The following is a 21,420-nucleotide window of genomic DNA, read 5'->3' as shown; positions in this document are numbered from 1 at the left end:
GCCTGCACATTTTGCTTTCTGAATCGCACGGGAATACCTAATAGGGCCATCAACATGCATTTGCATGTTGCGGGCGCTATTAGGTTCGGGGGGGGGGAGGGTTGGACGCACGTTTTCGACGCGCTATTACCCCTTACTGAATAAGGGGTAAATCTAGCGCGTCGAAAACGCGCGTCCAATCACGGGTTAACCGGAGCGCACTATACTGTATCGGCCTGTATGATGGGGATTAGTGCTCTCAAACCACACTGACCACAGGCTTTCCCCAACGTAGGTTGCCTGGGATAAAGCACAGATAAGAGGACGTCACCAGCCATGGGACGTCAGACCCTCCCCTCCCCTGCTGCACCTTCATATAAACAGGCCAAGCATCAACACCTTCCACTCAATCACTAGGCCAGAGAACAAGTCCCAGGGCCATGGCTGTGGATGAGCAAGAAGGGTAACCATCCTGGGCGCCAAGTTAGAGGGGGGGGGGGGGGGTGGGGGGGAAGATGCCACACTGCCCTGAGTTTAGTCTGTGAGCACACGAGCCCAAAAGTGAAGCGGGAGGGGATGCTAAGAGCAGCCCTCGCCCAGGGCACCATTCTGACCAGCGACTGCACTGCTAAGTCACGGCTCCCTGATTCTGCAGCAGCTTCGTTGGCTCCCCAGTTGTGAACAGAATTTGGTTTAAGATTCTGAACCTGGTCCTCAAAGGATTTAATCAGGCTGGGCCAGAGGATCTTGCAGACAGACCTGTTAAAGAGAGAGTGTTCAGATCCTCACAGCAATTGTAACTTTCGTCTCCTGCCCTGTGGGCATTGAGCCTCGACCTGTTACGCCCCCGTTTTGCGGAGCTCGCTTCCCCAGGATCTCCTGGCTATTTGAGCAGGTGTCACTGCTCCTGCCACTGATATCGGGAACTATTTCCCGAGTTTCTAGGAGGTCTGTTCGGCAGTGGACCGTCTAGCCGGGGGAGGGGGCGGGTGCGCTTGGGCTGCCATTTGCATTTTCTCATTGCACTGCTGCCTGTGGGGATTTTGGTTGTGCTGTTTTGGGCTGGTCTGTCATTTGCCTTTCGTTATTAAGTGCCAGTTTTGTATCTTGTCTTAGCTGCCATGCTTAGGGAGATTTTCTAGTCTGCTGCGGCTTATGGCAAAACGCGGGTTATCAAACGGAAAGGAGTTAAACGCATGAAATGAGGTGCTGGGCTGAGTGGAGAGGGTCCAGGGCCGCTCCGCTTCAGTACTGGAGCAAGGAGAAACCCCTGCCCTGCTCTGCTCTCCCAACCCCCCTCCCGGGCAGAAAAGAGGAGCCTGCAGTGGGGCAGGCAGAGCGCGGTGTGCGGCAAGCAGAGGGCAGGGACCAGGCCCGCTTCCTGTCTGCAGCCTCATTAGCTGTTATTTTCCTAGCCAGTAATTAGCAGCAGAACACAGTGTACAGAACAAAAGCTGCTCAGCTCCCGGGCTGACTCAGAAGGAAGGATTACCGAGCAGCGCTTTTGATGGGGGAGAACAGCTTTTCTGAAATAACAAAAGCTGAAATAAAAAGACGTCCTGCCCCAGGTATGCGGTGAGTGCCTGGTGTACCACAGCTCTCCTGTTCATCAGGCGTGGACTATCCCTGCCCCCCCAGGCGATTCTTAGAACACACCGGGAACAGGAGCCCGGCAGCGGCATCCGCCACGGTCTAAGGATCAAGCAGAGCTCCGCGTCGAAGGCGGGACTGGAGCCACCTAGGACAGAGAGAAAAATGGAAGGTGGATGGGGAGAAGAATAAGTCAGCCAAAGGTTGAACAGAGAGACAAGGATCAGGCAGAGGGGCTGAAGAAAGAGGAGAAGACAAGGGGGTACGAATGAGGAGGGGAAAGATCAGAAGTGCAATATCTAAACTGAGCTGCTGCGTTAAAAAAGGATGCACTAGGGAAGAACTGTGCATCCCTGGCGCTCAACTGCATCGGGCGATCACTACAAAGTGTCCGCTTTATCCCGCTTCTTGTCGTTTTCACCCAATATTCAGGCACAATAGCAAGAGGCGAAACTGGCCTGGAGTGTGTCTATTGTGCGGCCAGAATTTTTTTTTTTTTTTACAACAACCTATTAGATTATACCTCGCAAGTAGTAGATTTAAGTATCGCAACCACAGAGGACAGTATTTTTAAAATTTCTCCTGAGTCCTTTACCCACGGATTGACTTAACGCCACCTCCGGGGCCGGAGTTATATTTGCCGCGTGAAAAAGCGTGCATTGGGTGCCCAGTGATTTTCTGCATTGGGGATGGGGGGGAGGGGGGTAACAGAAATAGCCTCATCTACATGGAATTTGCATGGGATGAGCGCTATCGGGTGCTAGCCTAGCGCGTCCAAAACGCGCGTCCAACCGCGCGTAAACCTGTGCACTAGGCTGGCTGCACTTTATTGCATCGGCTCCACGATCCCCCGGATGCATGCACACGCATGAACACGCATGAACACGCATGCCGCCATCCTCCCTGCATGTTCATGCACCCGTCTTTCCCCTGGGGCATGCACAGGTGCTCACGTGCCCATCCTCCCTTGGATGTGTGCAGGCGGCCCCGGGTTTAATTTGTGAGGGAATGCCCTCCCCACTTCTTTACAAAATTTCATCCACCCCTCCCCTCTCCCCTCCTGCTTTGTGATCTTGAAGGGACACTGCAGAGCAAAGAGCAGACATAAAAAGGGACTGAATTATTGCAGGTCTGAATTTTGTGAGGAGAAGGGCCAATCATCAAAGCTTCAAAAATAGATCCTGATGACTGCCACTGCTTCTCGCAAGGGTCAAACTTGTGCTGCTTCAACCCCCTTTTCTGTCTGTTATCGAGGGCTTAATTTCTAATGGGACAACCCGCAGGCCGATGCGGTAAAAGGCTCGTAAAAACCATGCACCCAAACTGGGTGCCCATTTTTTTAATGCGCGCACAGCTACCTCTCCTGGACGCCCGATGCTTTATTAAAATGAGCTGGTGCGTTAGAAGGGACATGCCAGGGAGAAATTGTGCGTCTCTAGCACCCAGCAGACATGGCTGTGCGTTTATTGCTACAGGCGCTCAATACAAAGCATAGAGATCCCCTAAGCATCAGCTGAAGAATTAATGAAATGTATTGATTCTAAACTTTTCTGGATGCACAATAGCAAGGGGCGAAATCAGCCCCCTCTGTGGAGGAACCACAAGAGAACAGTATTTTTTTATTTTTTTCATAAGCCCGTGACTCGCGAATGACAACACCAGCTCCGGGGCTGGTGTTAAATTTGCCAGGTTAAAACATGTGTGCTCGGTGCATGGGGATTTACTGCATCAAGAGGAAATAGCCAATAGCCTCATCCACATGGGATTTACATGTAATGAGTGCTCTCAACTACGCAGTTGTTTGGGCGCGCGTTTTGAATGCGCTAATCCCCTTATTATACTGGGTCCAACCACTCGTTAACCTGCATCGGCCCCTCAGAACGGCATTTGACCACCTTTCTTATGGGATCTGAGGAAGTGGAACCCAGCAGGTGCTGTAAATCAGTTCTGGACTCCCCATGGAAACGGGGCAGAGCTGGCAGTGGTACAGATCATTTCTGCCCCCCTACAGGAAGCAGAGCTGCGTTCCCCGACATGGGGGAAGTCACATGGCCTTGATTTTGGCATAATTTTGTAGCACAATTGAGGAACCATGAGGGCAATGGCCAAGGTCAAAGAAACAGGAGGTGAATGCTTATCAGCCCCACTGCTTTTCCTGCTACTGGGTGTGTTGGCTTCGTGTCCCCGCAGGCTTCCTGGGCCCTGCCATCTCTGCCACTGGTGACCACCCTGGGGGAGGAGGGGGCAAAAGAGTGAGCGAGGGGATTGACGGTGTTGCGGGATGTGAGTGAGGGGACTGGAGAGACTGTGAGGTGATCACTGCTGGGGGGGGGGGGAGTCTATGAGTAAGGCGATCAGTCGAGGGCAGAGTGAATAAGGGAAGGGATGAGAAGAGAGTATATGGTGCTGCTTCCTTCCTTCCTCCCCCGAAGAAGCCAAGGCCATGTCTATGAATTCCATGCCCTCCCGCTTCCATCTGAGGAGACTAGGCAGTCTGCTCCATCCACCAAGGCAGAGGAGAGCCAGCTGATTCTGGCTCAAAGAGGAGACCTACACCTTACTGGCTAAGGAGGGAAAGGAAGAGAGTTGCTGGAGAAGCTCATTTTCTGGGGAGGGTGAATAAGTGAACACTGAGTGGGAGACTGGAGCTTAAGGATCACAAGAGATTGGGGGAGGAGGTGAGACCTGGGGTGTAGTCCAGAATGGAGCCCTCTCTCTCTACCCTTCTCCTCATCCTCTCTGCCCTGGTGCCCTTGGTCCTCCATCCCCAAAAAATGTCCCCCCATGATTCCCGCGATAGTCATCCTAGAGTCCCCAAATCTCACCCTCCAATCTCTGGTAAGCCTCACCCAGAATTTACTAATGGGCACTGGTGAACAAAGGACGTTGTGCGCAGGACAGTGAGCACTAAGGAGCATCACTGGGAGAAGGAAGATTGTTTTCAGGGATGTGTAACTTCAAACCCTTAATGAAACTCCAGGGGGGACGACTCAGAACCAACAAAAGGAAATATTTCTTCACAGAGAGGGTGGTGGATGCTTGGACTGTCCTTCCGGAAGAGGGCATTCCACCTGCATGGAGCGGCAGTTACCGCCCTTAACAGAAAGCATGGGGATTACTATCCTCAATCAATAGCCTTGATGCTTTTGAAGAAACTGCAACATCGTTCCCTGCTTTGACGGTGGGGGAAGGGGAACTGGATGCAGACAATAACCAACATGGGCCCTGACTTTTATGGTCTGGGGTACTGACACGCAGACATAAGGGGGAAAGCACAGGACAGCTTCCACGGTCATGTCCAAAGCAAAGAACGTCAAGCAGCATTGTCTGAATTATCAAGAAGGATCCTCACCCAGCAAAATGCTGCTAGCAGTAATCTGTTGCTTGGTTTTGATCGATTGTAAATATTACTTCCCTTATAAGATTTGGGGGTTATTGCACAGGGCAGCAGTTACTACCTTTGAGAGATACATGGGGGTATCCTGCACGGAGCGGCAGACACTACCAAAAGAAGCTTGCTGGGCAGACTGGATGGGCCAACTGGTCCTTTTCTACCATCCTTACTATGTAAGTCTTTAGGAGGGAAGGAAAGAGATCCCATCTGGCCATGGCCTTGCCCCCTCACACAAGTCACACCCATTCCTCCCATACTCCCTTCCCCACTGCACAGTTCCACTTCCCTTTTGTCTACAAATTAAGCCCCCTGCTCCCATCCAACTCTGGGATGTGCACACATGCTCTCTCTCTCACACACAGGCTGTCTCTGTGCTCCAGAACATCCTGTACTAAGCTGCTTGTTTATCTGTGTGCAGGCTGAGGGAGAACAGCTCCCAGCCAACACAGACCAGATTCCCAGAAACCTGCAGGAATGCGATGGCCCAGGCCCTGCACCACAGGCCCAAGACGTCATCTCCTGCTACTGACCACCAATAGCAACCCCTCTACCTCCTTCGCAAATAACCATCAGCTATAACCCCAGACTCATCCAATGCTGATCCAGGAGTCCTGCAAATCCTTGAGCCAGTTCATCCCAATACCTCTCTCAGGGCACGGCCAGCATCTACCCAAGCGAAAAGGATAAGGATGCTGCTGGTCTGCGGAAAAGGACAACGCAAATCTTTGATCTAATGTCATTAGAGAACAAATGTGATCAGTTAACAGCAACAGGAATTTTGTATTCCTTGCACCATGTGAGTGATCTAATGGTACCCCTACGAGGATTAGGGCTCTTCAGCTTGGAGGAGAGACGACAGAGAGGATATAAAATCACAAGTGAGGTGGATTAAGTAAATATAGGGAACTATTGTTCTACACTATCAAGCAGTACTAGGACTAGGGACATGCCATGAAAACTAACAGGTAGCACATTTGAAAGCGTTAAAAGTATTTTTTCAGTTAATGTACAATGAGGCTGTTGAATTAGTTGTTGGGATGACATGGTCACGGCATTTAGCGTAACCGAGTGTCAAAGAGATCTGGGGGGCACAGCAGAAGTTCTAGGCACTGCCACGCGGAGGAGGTTCAGAGGCTCCGGGTGGGGAGGAGTGCCAGTCACTGTGTGCAACAGCAGCACTCTGGATTCAGGGAGCAAGGTTGCAGGGATCCCTCGGGATCAATACTGGATAAAAAAAGATTGCAGGTAGCTGCAAATGAAGACTCATGGCACCAGATTCCAGCCCTGGAACACACAAGGGAGCAGGAGGAAACTGCAGGTCCAAACAATAAATAAAACAAAAAGGACTGAACAAGTCTGTCGTGCACAGGTCCATTACCATCCTTTAGAATGGTAGGCCTGGGGAACCGAACCTAGCACTGCCAGGGAAACGGATGTCCCCCGTTGGTATCCGTTGAGTACTTCTTCCAAGCAACTAGGCATGGCCACTGCTGGAGACAGTAGGCTAGGCTCGGTGGACTATGGATCTGAGCCCCGTATGACACTCTAATGCAGAAATGACGAGAGACCTGGGGCTGGTCTTTATTCTGTGCATCAGTGAGCCAGAAGAGAGAAGGGCCTAGGCACGGCCAAGCCCAGTGGTGGCGCTATGCACTGCACGTGGACTCCCTGCTCAGGTCTTTCTCCTCCCCAGAGAGCATCCCCAGTCCCAACTCATGATCACAGGCCCCCCCCCCCAGACGGAGAGGGTCCCAGCCATCACGTAGCCTAGCAATTAGATTCAGGGTCCATGATTGCAGGACCCTGCTCCTGGACCATCCCTCCGATGACTGGGCTAAACTAATTTGGCAGCGGGGAGATCAACAGGGGGACGTAACCATCATGCAGCTACCAATGGAACAGAAGGAAACTGCTGGGCCAAAAGCAAGTGTCCGGCGATGGTCTTTATTCCGCAGCTAATATCTCTGGCTCCCCTTTGATTCCCCCGTGCTAATCCCAGGCATCCTGAATTCCATTACTATTTTTGTCTCCACCATCTGCCATGCAAGGCTCTTCCATGCGTCCCCCTTTCTCTGTTTTGTAATTTAGATTTTATTGCTATATAAAACAATAACTCCACTAGAATAAGCAAGTCCGCAAACAGCGGCATAGAATAAACACACGCATTATAATCACTTTGACTACGGTAAACATTTAACTTGCTTTATATACACGTCAGACAATCCGGACTGAAAAAAAAGGATCAACCTAGGACAAACAAACACTTTTCTACTGTCACGCAGGCAGGTCCCAATTCTATACCGACTTGATATGGGATAAGTAGTGAAAGAATGTTAAAAAGAAGAACATAAAAGTGTGTAAAATTAAGCTGTCCACTGAATCCAGAAATGGCAGCCAGTTTTTAAAGACTTAAAGATCTTTTCTATTTCTCCATTCAGCTGTTAACCTCTCTGTAACCCCCTCATGGTTTCACAGTATCCTAACGCAGGGGGTCACAGCAATTCCCAGGGCCTCACTCACTGTCCCGGACTCCCTCTTCCCAATCTCACCACAGTAGTAAAGCTACTGGGAGGCCGGGGTCCAAGCCAGCAGGGAGGAGGGCAAGGCCTCTGGGGGCCCCCGGTGCTAGGGTATTCTCCCTCACTTTCAACTCCCTGGTGTAGCAACTTCTCCAGTCTCTCCATGGTTGAAATGAAATTAAATAAATCAGGCCCAGACAAGGGAGTGGGGTTCAAAATAAAAAGGGTTTATTGACACTTAAAGCAAAGTATTCATGCGAGGACTGCACAAATTATCACCACAAAAAGAAGAACATAAGAAATTGCCATGCTGGGTCAGACCAAGGGTCCATCAAGCCCAGCATCCTGTTTCCAACAGAGGCCAAAACCAGGCCACAAGAACCTGGCAATTACCCAAACACTAAGAAGATCCCAAGCTACCAATGCCAGTAATAGCAGAGGCCATTCCCTAAGTCAACGTGATTATAAGAACATAAAAAAATAATCATTCCCAACATCAGTCTCCTCGTCCATCCTCCGCCTGAACCACTGTCCTTCTCCCAGTGGTGAAAAAAGGAAAACAGCAACTCCAAATGGGAAAAAAACTCAACAACTTCTCTTCCGCCCAAAACCTTTTCCTCAGCCCTGCAAGCCCACTTGACTTTTAGGTAGGCAGGAAGACTCCAAAATAGCTCTGCTAAGAAGGAGGGACTTCCCTTCAAGGGTGGCAAACTCACCCAATCCAGGCCCTCTCTCTGAAAGTCCACGAACCTTCTCCTCTGTGCACAGGGAAACCCTTTCTGGACTGGAGGGCACTGAAACAGGCTCTCATCCTGCTATCCCTCTGTAGTAGGCTGAGGGCCCATCTGGGATCTCCAAATTCCAAAAGGCAGGCAACCAACTCTCAACAATGGCAACTCCAACCAACTTCAGACCTCAAGAACTCAGCTGAGTGTGCTCAACCCCAGAACATAAAAGGGGAGCACCGACCAATCCCAAAAGCCATCCCCTGGGGAGGATCCAACAATGCAATACTTCTCCCAGCAGATGGAAAAGAAAACTGCTTGGTAAGACTGTGAAGCCACCGGCCCATTTCCATGCTGTAAAAATAACGCAGACTCTGCAGAACCAGCAAGAAGCAGCCACGAAACATCCTGCTGCACTCAGCAGATGGAGGATCAGCCGTGTCCCACACAAATTCCCCACATCTACCAGCAGTTCTAGGACAAAAATCCCAGGATCACAAGGAATCTCAATTATCTACAATATAATTCCTAACCTTTTTCTTGAATGGTACAATTTTGGGGTAAAACCTTAACCTCTACCATGTACCCATCTCTCAACACATTAGAAAGAGATGATTTACATGAAGAACCTTCATTAACATTCCGCCAATTATCTGGATAGTTCCAAGTCAGGTCCTCCTGGCAATTCACTCTCCGTTTATTAAGTTGTTAATAATGCCCAAAACATTGATTGTCTCATTAGACCTTCAATTAGTCAGGTGAAGACAATTCCAAAGTTTAAGTGACCTATGATTAAATGTTTGAGCTGCAAGATATTTAAGTGGCAGGTGTAAAACCTTAACCCTGTGTAACCGCTATCAAGTGAGTTTTGGCAAGCTCATTTTTTCTATGATGGTTTCAAGAGACAATTGGTGGTTTTTTTCGATGCACTCTGTGATTGTTCACCACTGAATTTTTGGGTTCAGTATTTACTGTTGGGTTCCTTATTCACTGCAGGCACAGGATAGAGGAAGGTGCAGAAGTACTCAGTGCCGGAAGAGGGCTTATCCCCAAGGCAGAGCTCTTCAGAGACAAAAGGGAAGAAACAGTATGGTACCATGGCTGGGGGCCCATCACTGGTGCCAATCTCGGTCGGCACTGCACCATAAGCCCCTTCCATCTTTCATGGCACCAAACTACCTTTTCTTTCCTAATCCCCGTGCATAGCGGGCACAGTCAGTAGCTTCAGCAAGGAGCACTCAGTCCACCGCACCACCAGCACCAATTCCATCCATTATGCCTGTGGTATCGATGAAAAAGATGCTGGATGTTATTCTGCCGGCCCATATGCCTAAGTCTTGACAATAAAGCCTGTCTAGATTGGCGCAGAACGCCTCCTCTCATTATAAACTCTCTCCCTGTTTGTAAATACTGGGTCCAGTACTGCCCCCTTCCTCATGGGTCCAGATCCCTTTTATTTGAGAAGCGCCCCTAGAATGGAGTCCAGGATCAGTCTGTTTTTAACCAATGCCACAGTCAGATGCCCCATATTTAGATCTGCCTCCAGCAACCTTCCCTTTCACTGCAGTCTTTGACTAAATCTGTAACCAGCTCTTTTGCCTGTACTGCAGGTCTGCAGATCACTCCAGTGTAGATGGACGTGCCATTTCACCTTTCCAAAATAACCCACAACTCTTACCATCACCCCGCTTTTCTGTTGCTATCACCACAATTACATTTGGCAGTTCAAGGGCAGCTTCTGCAGCAAAGTTTCTGAAATTCTGGGTAATAATGTGACATGCATAAATATGCATATTGAATAATATACATTTTTATTTTATAAAATACATTTCCTGATATTTCCATGGCCAGTTAATTAGTTTTGTAATGCCCCTCACCTCTAGTCTGAAGCACCTCCGGCATCATGCAGCATCCCAGGAACATGGCTGTCCTGAACTTCCTGAGCCCTTCTGTTAGGCCCTGATGTTTCCTGTACATGCCCTGATGATATCACATCCTGCCTAATATGAAGGAAGCTCAGAACTACCAATCAATGCCTTTGCAATAGGTCTCCTACAGCATGTTCTTGTCTTGTTTTATGTTTCTGTGTGTCCTTGTCCTGCCTGCTCCTGTCTGTCCTGTTGTGTTTCTCCCCCTGGCCTGGTTGACTTGATGTTGAGCATCCTAGCTGATTTCCTAGTGCACTTCCGCAGGGTCTTTGAGGACCTAGGCCAAGCCTCTTCCGCTGTGGCCAACCTCCTGCATCTCTACCAGGAGTCTCAAATGGTGGGTCATTATGTGATTCAGTTCTGGACCCTGGCTGCTGAGCTGCGGTGGAATGAAGAGAGCCTAACCGCCATATTCTGGCAGGGCCTGGCTGCCCAGATCAAGGACAAACTTGCTGAGCATGCTGATTGGCTGCCCAGATCAAGGACAAACTTGCTGAGCATGCTGATTTCCCTCTGCACCCAGATTGATGTCCATTTCCAAGAAAGGTCTCAGGAGCAGGGTTATTCCCACAAAGCACTGTGTCTGGCTCCCAGATTCTAGTGCTCTGTATTGGCTCCAGTAATACCTCTACACAGGAGGAACCTATGCAAATGGGTCACTCATTTGACAGAAGGGAGTGGTCTATGCCAGCTCCAAATTCTGTGCCTCTATTGTGCTGCCTCCGAGCACCATGGCAGAACCTGTCCATTGAAGCTGGGAAACTTCTTTGCCTAGGGCTGGCTGTGGAGGCAGTCCAAGTCTCTCTGGAAACACTCCCCTTGCTCGGATTGTCCTGCCTGTCTATCTCCAAACAGGCACCAAAGTTATCCTTACTGAAGTCTTCCTTGACCCGTGTGCAGCACGGAATTTCATTGAGAAAAGCATGGTATATCGTCATGCTAGCCCTATGGATCAGCTGCCCCGACTGCTCATCATTTCTTTGGTTTATGGGGAACTGCTGCCCGGGAATATCACAGCTGTTACCCGACCTATAACCCTGAGGGTGGGTCTCCATCACAAACAGATCTCATTTTATATTCTGTCAACCCTCTGGTCTTGGATCTACCATGGCTTCAGATACATGGTCCCACAGTAGACTGGTGCATGTGAGACATCCATTCATGGAGTCCCTATTGCTTCCAGCATTGCCTCTGCTCGATTGTTCCACCTACCTCCACTGCACTCTTGAATCTTGCAGTACCCTTTGGCCTTCCTGGACTTATTCGGTAAAAAGCAAGCAGGAACCATTCCCCCCTCACTGACCCTATGACTGCCCCACTGACCTCTAACCTGGGAAAATGCCACCTTGCAGAAGGGTTTATCTGCTGTCAGTGCCAGAAACCCAGGTGATATCAGAGTATATCAGGGAAAATCTGGAACGGGGTTTCATCCAACCCATCCTCGTCACCTGCAGGAGCAGTATTTTTGTTTGTTGGCAAAAAGGACGGGTCCCTTAGACCCTATATTGACTACTGCAGTCTGAATTCCAATAATCAAGAATAAATATCCTCTGCCACTCATCTCTGAGCTGTTTGACTGACTTCAAGATGCCAAGATCTTCACCAAGTTGGACCTTTGTGAGCTTATAATCTGATAAGGATTAAAAAGGGAGACGAATGGAAGACTGATTTAACATGAGAGCTGGACATTATGGATATCTATTCATGCCATTTGGACTTTCCATTGCCCCTGCAGTGTTTCAGAACTTCATAAATGACATGTTCAGAGATCTCCTGCAGACATGTGTCCTGGTAAACCTAGACAATTATCCTAATCTTTTCTCAGACTCTCGCAGAGCACCGTTTGCAAGTAGTAACACTCCTCCAGCAGCTTTGCTAAAACAGGCTATATGCAAAATTGGAAAAATGTTGAACACTCCGAATTACCTTTTTTATGCTATATCATTTTAGCACAAGGTCTGAAGATGGACACTGCCAAGATCTCTGCTATCAGAAACTGGCCCTGTTCCGGGGAATTTAAAACTCTACAATGCTTCCTGGGGTTTACAAATTACTATTGCCAATGTATTCCCAACTACTCTTCTCTAATGACCCCTCTCATGGTCCTCATCCACAAAAGGGCTTGCTCGAAGACGCAGTCCAAGCCTTTGAGCAACTCAAAGGGGCCTTCAAATCCACGTCCTTCCTTCAGCACTCAAACCCAGATCAGCCCTTCTTCCTTGAGGTGGATGCTTCCTACACTGGAGCCAAAGTAGTTCTTTCATAGGTAGCACCTGATAGCAAACTTCATCCTTTTTCTCCAGAAGATTCTAACTCATCGAGAAAAATTATCCCATTGGGGACTGGGAACTTCTGGCTATCAAGCTCGCTCTCAAAGAGTGGAAAAAAAACTCTTGGAGGGAGCCCAACACTCTTTCATTGTTACAACTGATCACAAAAATCTTCTCTACCTCCAGGAAGCCAAGAGGCTCAACCCCCACCAAGCATTTTGGTCTTTATTCTTCAACAGATAGTTTTTCATCTTGCTGAGAAGAATGCCAGAGTGGATGGCCTGTTTCGCTCATTTGACCCTTCTGATATCTCCACCGAAACACAGCTCATCTTAGACCCAGCCAAAATTCTCACTACAGCCATCTCCTCCATTCCTGTTGGCAAGACGATAGTATCCACATACCTTACAGAGAAAATCTTCAAGTGGGGCCACAACTCTAGGCTGGGCGGACACCAAGGAGTCCAGAAGACTATAGAGTTGATCTTGCACCAATACTGGTGGTCATAAATGGCCGAGGACATCTGGGCATATGTGGATTCGTGTACTAACTGTGCTCGCAATCCCTGCCAGACCTGGACAAGTCATGGACTCATTTTTCCACTGACTTCATTAAGGACCTTCCCACATCGGAGAACTGTACAGTTATGTGAGTCATTGTGGACCACTTCTCAAAGATAGCACACTTCATTCCCTTACCTTCACTCCCTCAGTAGCCAACTTTGTGTGCTACCCAAACACATAGTGAGCGACCAAGAGGTACAGTTCAACTCAAAGTTCTGGAGGAGCCTCAGTAATAAACTCAATGTGTCTCGATTTATTTTGCACTTTTTTTCAGCACTTCAAAGCAGATTGCATCTAAATCTGTATCTGAGGCAATGGAGGGTAAAGTGACTTGCCCAAGGTCACAAGGAGCAACAGCGGGACTTGAACCCTGGTCTCCTGATTTGTAGCCCGCTAGGCTACTCCTCCATTCCTTGATTTCTCCTCGGCTTATCATCCAAAAGCTAATGGGCTAACTGAGAAAATCAATCAGAACCTGAAAGCTTTCCTTCGAGCCTATGTTTCTGAGCAGCAGAACGACTGGGCCTAATTATTGCATTGAGTGATGTTTTGTTATAATATTCAAGCATGAGAATCTTCAGGATCCTCTCCTTTCTTTATGGTCCATGGTAGACACCCCAAGGTGCCCTTCCATTACCTGTAACCACTACAATACCAGCAGCTAACCAAACAGAGGCCAACCTACTGGAGCTTTGGGAAAACATATAAGAAAAGAGCCACCTCTGCTTTTATCAGGAACCCTGGTTTGGTTAAGTATGCAGAATCTTTGTTTGAAGCTAACCTTCACTAAATTCGCTCCCCCCATTTCATTGGTCCCTATCCCAACCTGAGACAGGTTGGACCTGTCATATACCAACTAAAGTTGCCTCTTTTTCTGTGAATCCACAATGCTTTCCACATTTCTTTACTAAAGCCCGTGGTTTTTAAGTGGAGAGACAGTCCACCACCAATGCCCATGGCAGTTTCTTTGGATCCCGACCCAGAATTTGATGTTCAGGAAATTCTAGACTCCAAGCGATGGCAAGGCAAAGGTCACGATTTAAATCGCTTGAACGGGATATGGTCCTGAGGAAAACTCATGGGAATCAGCAAGTAATGTCCAAGCTCCACTCTTAACCAAGAGGTTTCACCAGTTCTTTCCCTGTAAGCCCAAGCCTAACAACCTGGGAAGGGAGCTTAAAAGGCGGTTTATTATAACGCCCCTCACCTCTAGTCTGGAACGTCTTTAGCACCAAGTGGCATCCCAGGAACATGGCTGAACTTCCTGCAGTTCCTGAGCCCTTCTTGTAGATCCTGTTGTTTGGACTTCCTGTAACATGTTCTGATGACATCACATTCTTTCTTGCATAAAGGAAGCTCAGAACTACCTACCACTCGATGCCTTCGCAACAGGTCTCGTGTTCGTTCAGCAGTGCTAGTTGCCACAGTGTATTCCTGCCTTTATCCTGGTTTTGTTCTTGGTGTCCTTGCTCCTGCCTTTACTGCTCGTCTGTCCTGTTGTGTTTCTCCCCCTGGCTATTACGATTGTCGCTGCCCGACGTTTCCACTCTGCCTACCTTACCTTTTTTGCGACTCCTCCCGCGGTTGATGGACATCTGGCTGCCGCGGCGTCTGCCTGCCATCCTCTCTGGCGTCCCCGGTCCGGCTTGGGCGCTGCATCTTGCCATGTTGTCCAGGTACCATAGGGCGCGCAGCCCTGCTTCTTATTCTCTCTTTGGCGCGAACCTCAGGGCCCTGTGATGACGTCACGCATCCCGGATACAAAAGCCTACACTTTTTGCTAGCTAATCAAGTTAACAAGGGAATCCTTACGGATGGGATTCGCTCTCTGTACCTAGCTACTCTGCCTCTCCAACTTTTGGACTTTATCCTAACGGGGTACTCGCTCCTCGAGGGCCTTTGTTCCCTGACTTACTGCCTGAACCTCTCTCTTCTGCTTGGAAGAAACCACTGCCTACATCATCAGTGAGTTACCAACTTTATTTCCTCAGAGCTGTTCCCTGGAACCAGGTACTCGCTCCTTAAGGGCCTACCTCTATTCCAGCTTCTGTGTTCCCTTCCGGGAGAAACCGCTGTGTGAGTAACTTTACCCACGAGGCTCTATACCAGAACTCTGTGTATGCTCCACTGTACTCACTACCTCAGTTTTCTCCACTACAGCACAGCCATAGAGGGAATCACTGTTCCAGTATCCCGAGGAACCCTAGCCCAGCCGGGCTTCATCTCTACTCACTACTGCCACCTCTGGTGGCTTCTCAACTCTGTCTAATAAAAGATAACTCTGTGTTGTGTGTCCCAAAGCTGAGCCTGACCTGTGGCCCCTCACGGGACTTCCCCCCCTGTGGGCATGGTCAGCTGCCACAGTGTCCAAGGGGCCACCCAAAACCTTACAAACAATAACATTGGCCTGATTTATCATTGCCTTGACCTCAGCCTGGCCCTCAACTCTACTTTGCTCTCCGCCTACACCAACCTCAGTCTGGCCACCGACCTTGCTTCCTTCTACCTTCCTCGTATCCATCCTGGAAAGCCTTGCTGGCCGGCCGAACCTGTGTGCTCAACCCAAGGGGGAAGTGGCTTGTCAGGCAGAAGATCTTGTCTTGTGGCATATCAGCTTCTGCACGGCGCACAAGATAGGCCGACTTAACTTAACAGCGGCCCAAGGGCTCACTACCCTCACTTTGTGACAGGTTCTTTTTTTAGACAAAAAGGGGGTTTAGTAATTGGTGCTAGGGAGGGAGCAGAAGGATAGAGAATAGAAAATAGGGGACAGGGAAGATATCTGGAAGATGGGGAGAAAGGGTATTTCAGAAAAGGAAAATGAAGAATAGATCTCAGACAGGAGGGGTAGATCAACAGGAAACGGAGACGCAGAGAGTGGGAGATAGCAGGAATCGGTAAGCAGGAGGAGAGGGGAAGGGGATGGGAAGAGAAAGAGGTGGGATCTGGGATCAGGAGAGAGAGCGGGAGGATTGATCCCAACAGCAATCTCTTCTCTTACTCATACTTCTTACCCCCTTCGATTCCCTTAGTCACGTGCCATAGCACCTCTGATCCTTGGATGCACAACAGAAAAAAAAAAAGACATAAATCTCTATAATAGAAGCGATATCCAGATCTGCTTTGCTAGAGTTAGCAGGTCTGAAATTTTATTGATATAACCTATTTCTTGTTTTCTTGCCTTGGAACTTCATATCTGTCTCCCTTTTCCTCCCTGGTAGCTCTGTGAGATTCTTATCTGTGAATGTTCCTTCACTATCCTCATTTGTTTGCAAGGGGAGTGGGTGGTAATAGTCTAATTTAATCAGCCACAACCCCCTACTCAATACTATAGATCCATCAATGTTCTCTTCGGATCCTAGTTCCCTTCACAGGGAGATGGAGACATCAGGCTTTATCCTCTGGTGTGTGACCCCAGTGCTCAATACATTGAAAGCTCGCTCTATTCACCAGTTCTTCAGCCATGCAATGAAGATCCTGTCCTCCCAGCATGTTCTGAGGTATTACTGGTGCACAGGAAAGGGGGTGGTCGAACTATGTCACACCAAAATCTTCAGGAAAATACCAAAAAGAACCCGCTGAGATTCAAAAATCAAAACCAGAGTAAGATAACACACAGAGCCAAAATCTTCCAACATATCGGAAACGCCTAGGCATGGTCTTTCCACTCTGTCCTCCCGCCTGTCACAGTGCAAAAGAAGGGCTAGAAATGCCCTGGGGGATAGACTTTATTCCCTGCAATGATAAGGACTGCCCCTATCCCCACCGATGACCGCTTCACCACTTTTCCCCCTCCTCGCTCCTGCCGTTTTATCTCGGCGTGTGCATACTGAGCCTGTACCTTTCAGATCCTATATTCAGCCATCAGCTCTCCTCCCCCATCAGAAGAATGCAGCAGCCCAGGGGCTGAGTTGCATGGGAACATGTGAGCAAGGCTGGGTGGGGGAGGGGGGTTCAGGAACTAAGCCTGCATGTACTGTACAGCTGTGCGTGGTGGGGGAGGAGAGGGCACGCTCTCATTGGTTAAGTTCTCTGTTTGTCTCCTTCACCACTGAGCTAAATACAGAAAGGAACACCAGGTGCGGATTGGCTGGCCAGAAACATCCCACTCCTTATTGGAGAGAGTGCTTGCTGTGAGGTCACCAGAGCTTAATCTCTGTTTACGCTGCACAGCTGGAAGAATGCAGCAATAAAAAGAAAAAAAAACACACACACACAAAATAGAATCAGGGACTGCCAGTGCACCTCACTCCAAGAACAACTAGAAGCTAGTTAGGGCCAGAACATACATACTGTACCTGCACTGTAACTACAATCCAAGAACATCACGTTCAGCATTTTGGGACCATCTGGTAGCAGTACCTAGAGGTTTAAAAAAAAACAAAAAACCCTAACAGCTATGTAATTATGATTTAGGGGGCTTTATTATGTTTTTGTAAATACACACATGTATATATGTAACTATGTTGTTTTTTAAATAAATTAGAATTAATCTGCTATTCCAATACTGAGACCCTCCCCCACGTAGCTCTGCCAGTGCACCTCACTCCTGGCCTGCAGCTCTCCCTGCTGTGCCATTACTGATGCTCCACACGCAGCTCTGCCAATGCACCTCATTCCTGCCCTACAGCAGCCCCTGCTATTCCACTCCTGAGACTCCCTCTCTCTCCCTCCACAGAAACACAGTTCTGCGACACTGCACCTTCACCTTCTTTCTTTTTAAAAACACGCAGACATGCCTTAAAAGTACAACTCATTTGGAAACAGAGTGACTTAATATGGCTTTCGACTCATTATGCAAGGCAAACCGAAGAGAGAGAGCCATACACCCAGAGGCAGCCAGGAAGAGACAGGCAAGATCCATTTCAAAGCTCTCTTCTAGGTGGGAAGGTGCGTCTGTGTCTGAGAGCTGAGTTACACTGGCCATTTTGTTGACTGCTAATGTGCCCAGGTTCCCTCGGACCTCCCGCTCACACTGGCATTCCCTGTGCCAGTCACAGACATACAGCAAGCTTGCTGCAAAGACGCGCCTACTCACAACATTGGCACCTTCTCAATGAGTACGCAGGGCAGCGCCTGACAGCTGCCAAGAAAAAATCTCTGGCAGCAGACTCCATGTTCTCTGACGTCACGGACTCTGTGTGAAATACCTGGACAGAGGCTGCCAGAGCAGCTGATTAATCTGAGCCTATCATCCATCAGGCCGGCATCGTGCCAAGAAACTGTGGAATGAGGACAGAGCAAAGCCTGCATCTGAACCAGAAAAGGAGAAACCACAACGCAGCAATCTAGGGAAGCAAGGCAGGGAATGGGACGGGGAAGAGAAGCATCTGTGCCCCAGCCAGCAGGAGGCGCTGCAGGGAATGAGGCAAAGCCTGGATTCTTCTACAGGCCTACTAGTCTATGCCTAAGGTGGTGACATTTTGGAAGCAGCGCCACTGCTAGAGCCATCAAGAGTCTCCAGGAGCTGCTGCCAGGTCACATGAGGTCCAAGGGGCTTTTTTTGTGTGGGACCAAGGGGAGTAGGTGGAACCAAGAGGGCTTGGGGGCAGCTGAAAGCTAAATCCATCATTGAATGGGACAGAGGGAGTTACACAGAGGAGAAAGATCTCTGTCCCAGTCAGCAGGAGGCACTGCAGGGACCGGCTCAGAGGTGGTGTGCACAGGAGACTGAAGCTTGGGGTAATGAGGCCACAGTTCTCACACTGATCCACAACATGACCTTCTTGTTAAATCTCACTGGCACAGGGAGGGCTAATTCAAGACAGCAACTGTATCTGCCACATATCTGTTCTCCCGTGAGCGGGAACAGCGAGTGCCTCATCAAGCAGGGCACGCCTTGGCCACTAGTCCTAGTAAGGCACAACCTCTTGTCCTGCTATGTTTATTTACCAGAGGGCGCCCAGCCCTGCTGTGTATGGTGGGGAATAAACAGTTTGCAAAGCCCTCTCTCCAGAACAGACTGAAAGCCAAGCTCAGAAGCCACAGGGGAGTGGGGGCACGGTGGGAGGAAGGTACATAGCATGCACGTGTACCTGGACTGCTGCTGGATGGAGAAATGTCGAGCAAATGAAGGACAGCTCTACAGTACAGTTCCAGGGAATCCCAGAACCACATCGTAGAGCTCCAGAGAGGTAGTTCAGTTAAGAAAAAAAAAAAAATGTAAAACTCGATCCCCAGGATCTGGAACAGGCAGTTGCTCTGTGCAGAGGCCTCAAGTCAGAGCTGGAAAAATCCTGGGCACATGAAATGTGGGCATGGCATCCAATGGAAGAGATGCTGGCTGGTAAGAATAGGGATCCCAGACCAGAGAAAAGCAGCTGTGGTGGGGGTGGGCAGCCACTGGCAAGGTTTTGCTGCCAGATTGCAAAAGAAAAAAAAGTGCCTGGAGAAAGGGGGGGGGAGAAACTGGGAGGAAGGTGGGGTTGGGGGTAAGAGTGCCTGGAAGCAGGTGTAGGGAGAAGGATCCCCGAAGGAAGAAGGTGGGAGGAGATGGAAAGGGACAGTAAATAAAAATAGAAAAGAAGGGGGGGGAAAAAAGTGAAAGTTTTCCCTGGCTCCTAAACATTTTTGGCAGGCACCTAACCTTTCTAAATATTTTTCCATCCCTGCCACACATGGAATGACGTTCTCCAATTGGCTAAGCACTGTGCCCTTCATTATAATGAGGGATCAAAGTGGAAGATCACCGTCCCGCAAATATCCTGCAAGCAGGATGAACAGGGCTAGAATGGGACTGCATCCTCCCCACCCCCCTCCAGGGTACACTACACTCCCCCCCCCCGCCCCCGCCTCCTCTACTTTCAAAGGCATCTGGCGTCATAGGAGTTCATTGTTTACCAGACCCAGACCCCGAATCATGAAAAACACCTCATCCAAGACCACCAGCCATGGGGGGGGGGGGGAGGGTAGCCAGAGAAGCCAGGGTTCAAATCCCACTTCCCCAGAGATAGTCTGTGACCCTGGGCAAGCCAATTCAATTTCCATTGCCTCAGGTACAACAACATTAGACTGTAAACTGTCAAGAGTACAGGGAAATACCTACCGTACCTGAATGTCACTGGCCTTGAGTTACCCATGAAAAGGCCTGAGCGAAATCCACAATAAATAAAACACACACAGTCAACTCTTCCCAAGACCCCCAGCCCCGGCAACAAACACCAACCTCCTCGACAAACTTATCAATATTAGCACCCCCATACCCAGATCCTCAGACAGGTGCGCACATGCATCGTCCCTTCCCCAGATCTCCCGCTACGCACAACACACCCGGGCCCACCAACTTCCCCGGGTGTCTTTGCCATGTACACACTCCCCCCCCCCCAGATTGCTTGCCATGTAAACAAACACTGACTTCCCAGCGCCCCTTCCCAGGACCCCCGAGACCCAGTCCTTTACCACACACCTTACACGAGTTCGCGAACAGATTGCTGCCTGGAACCCTGCCCCCGTTTGCATCTCCGCAGAAATTCGCCCCACCCCGCGAGCTGCTTAGGTCTGAAAATGTAGATCAGAAACCCCACAACATCTTTTTGTAACTGGAAAAAGGGGAAGAAGCCATATGTGTTCTCGGCCCCCCTGCCCCATGCAAGCACCACATTGCATGGCAGAAACCAGGCAGCGCAAAGGTGGAGAGGAAGCCCCCCAGAACCAGAGCTCTGCACTCGCTCCGCCAGGACAGGGATCCTACCTGCACAGGGCACGGCAGCTGAAAGCAGCCCCCTCCCCGCTTACCTCTGTCTCTGCTGCTCTTCCTCCATTGCTACCCCTGCTCAGCTGCAGCCTCTAAACTCCCGTAACCTCTGCTCCTTTACCACCCAAACTACACGGCCTGCTCCACTGGCCACACCCCCACAGCCCCCACTGCTCGGGTCGGGATGGGGGGTGGGGTGTCATTGGGCAAGCGCCAGCAGAGGTATCAATCATCCACATGGAGCCTAGTGGGGGAAAAGGTATGGAGTAGGCGTGCCCTCTGGTGGTGGTGAACGGCGAGGCATTCAGACTCCGGGGAACATTCTGCACCAATAACGAAAAACGCTGTACACACAATATGTAAAAATTCTGCATGCGTTATTTGTTAAAATAATACAATATCCTAATGGTCTTTGAGAAATAAACTACAATACAGAAAAAAAGTTCTACTCAAAATTCAGAATTTAAGTTCATCATTAGGTCTTCTGAGTTTCCCTGTGCAAACAATTACTGTGCTGCTCCCATCCCCACCCCAATCTCCTATTCATTCAATCTCTGTCCTGTCCACCCAAAAGAAATGCCCAGCTCCCTCTAGCAATGTAAACTTTAAAAACTGGACCCCCCCCCCCCTCAGCTCTTCACCCCTCCCCTGCCCCCTGGAACCAATGGCTGGTGCAAGGGTATTAGGTGCCTTAGGCAAACCTGACACACATACACATACAGTTAAGAATTAGGTATTTATAATAGATTTTACATGAAA

At 49.4% G+C, this 21,420-nt stretch overlaps 1 protein-coding gene across 3 annotated transcripts in view; it reads right to left on the bottom strand.

Annotated features, from left to right (window-relative positions):
• The window catches only part of HIF3A (hypoxia inducible factor 3 subunit alpha), a 40,075-nt gene extending 19,267 nt beyond the window's left edge, over positions 1–20,808 (bottom strand). Inside the window, exons 1-2 of one of the 3 annotated variants that reach the window (XM_029619804.1) lie at positions 20,703–20,769; positions 17,267–17,330 (exon numbers count right to left, since the gene is read on the bottom strand). Coding sequence is in view for 1 of the 3 variants with exons in the window: in XM_029619803.1 (XP_029475663.1) it covers positions 20,703–20,728 (26 nt within the window). In the remaining 2 variants the exon portion in view is untranslated. Of the gene's footprint in view, positions 1–16,809; positions 16,830–17,266; positions 17,331–20,702 lie in introns of those variants that run through there. The other 2 variants (XM_029619803.1, XM_029619805.1) reach the window with 2 other exon arrangements.
• Between the last annotated feature and the right edge of the window lie 612 nt (positions 20,809–21,420).

This window comes from Rhinatrema bivittatum, chromosome 11 (genome assembly GCF_901001135.1).
Source record: "Rhinatrema bivittatum chromosome 11, aRhiBiv1.1, whole genome shotgun sequence".
NCBI classification, from domain to species: domain Eukaryota; kingdom Metazoa; phylum Chordata; class Amphibia; order Gymnophiona; family Rhinatrematidae; genus Rhinatrema; species Rhinatrema bivittatum.
The sequence above is the reverse complement of the archived record's forward strand: the minus strand, read 5'-3'. Positions and strand labels throughout refer to the sequence as shown.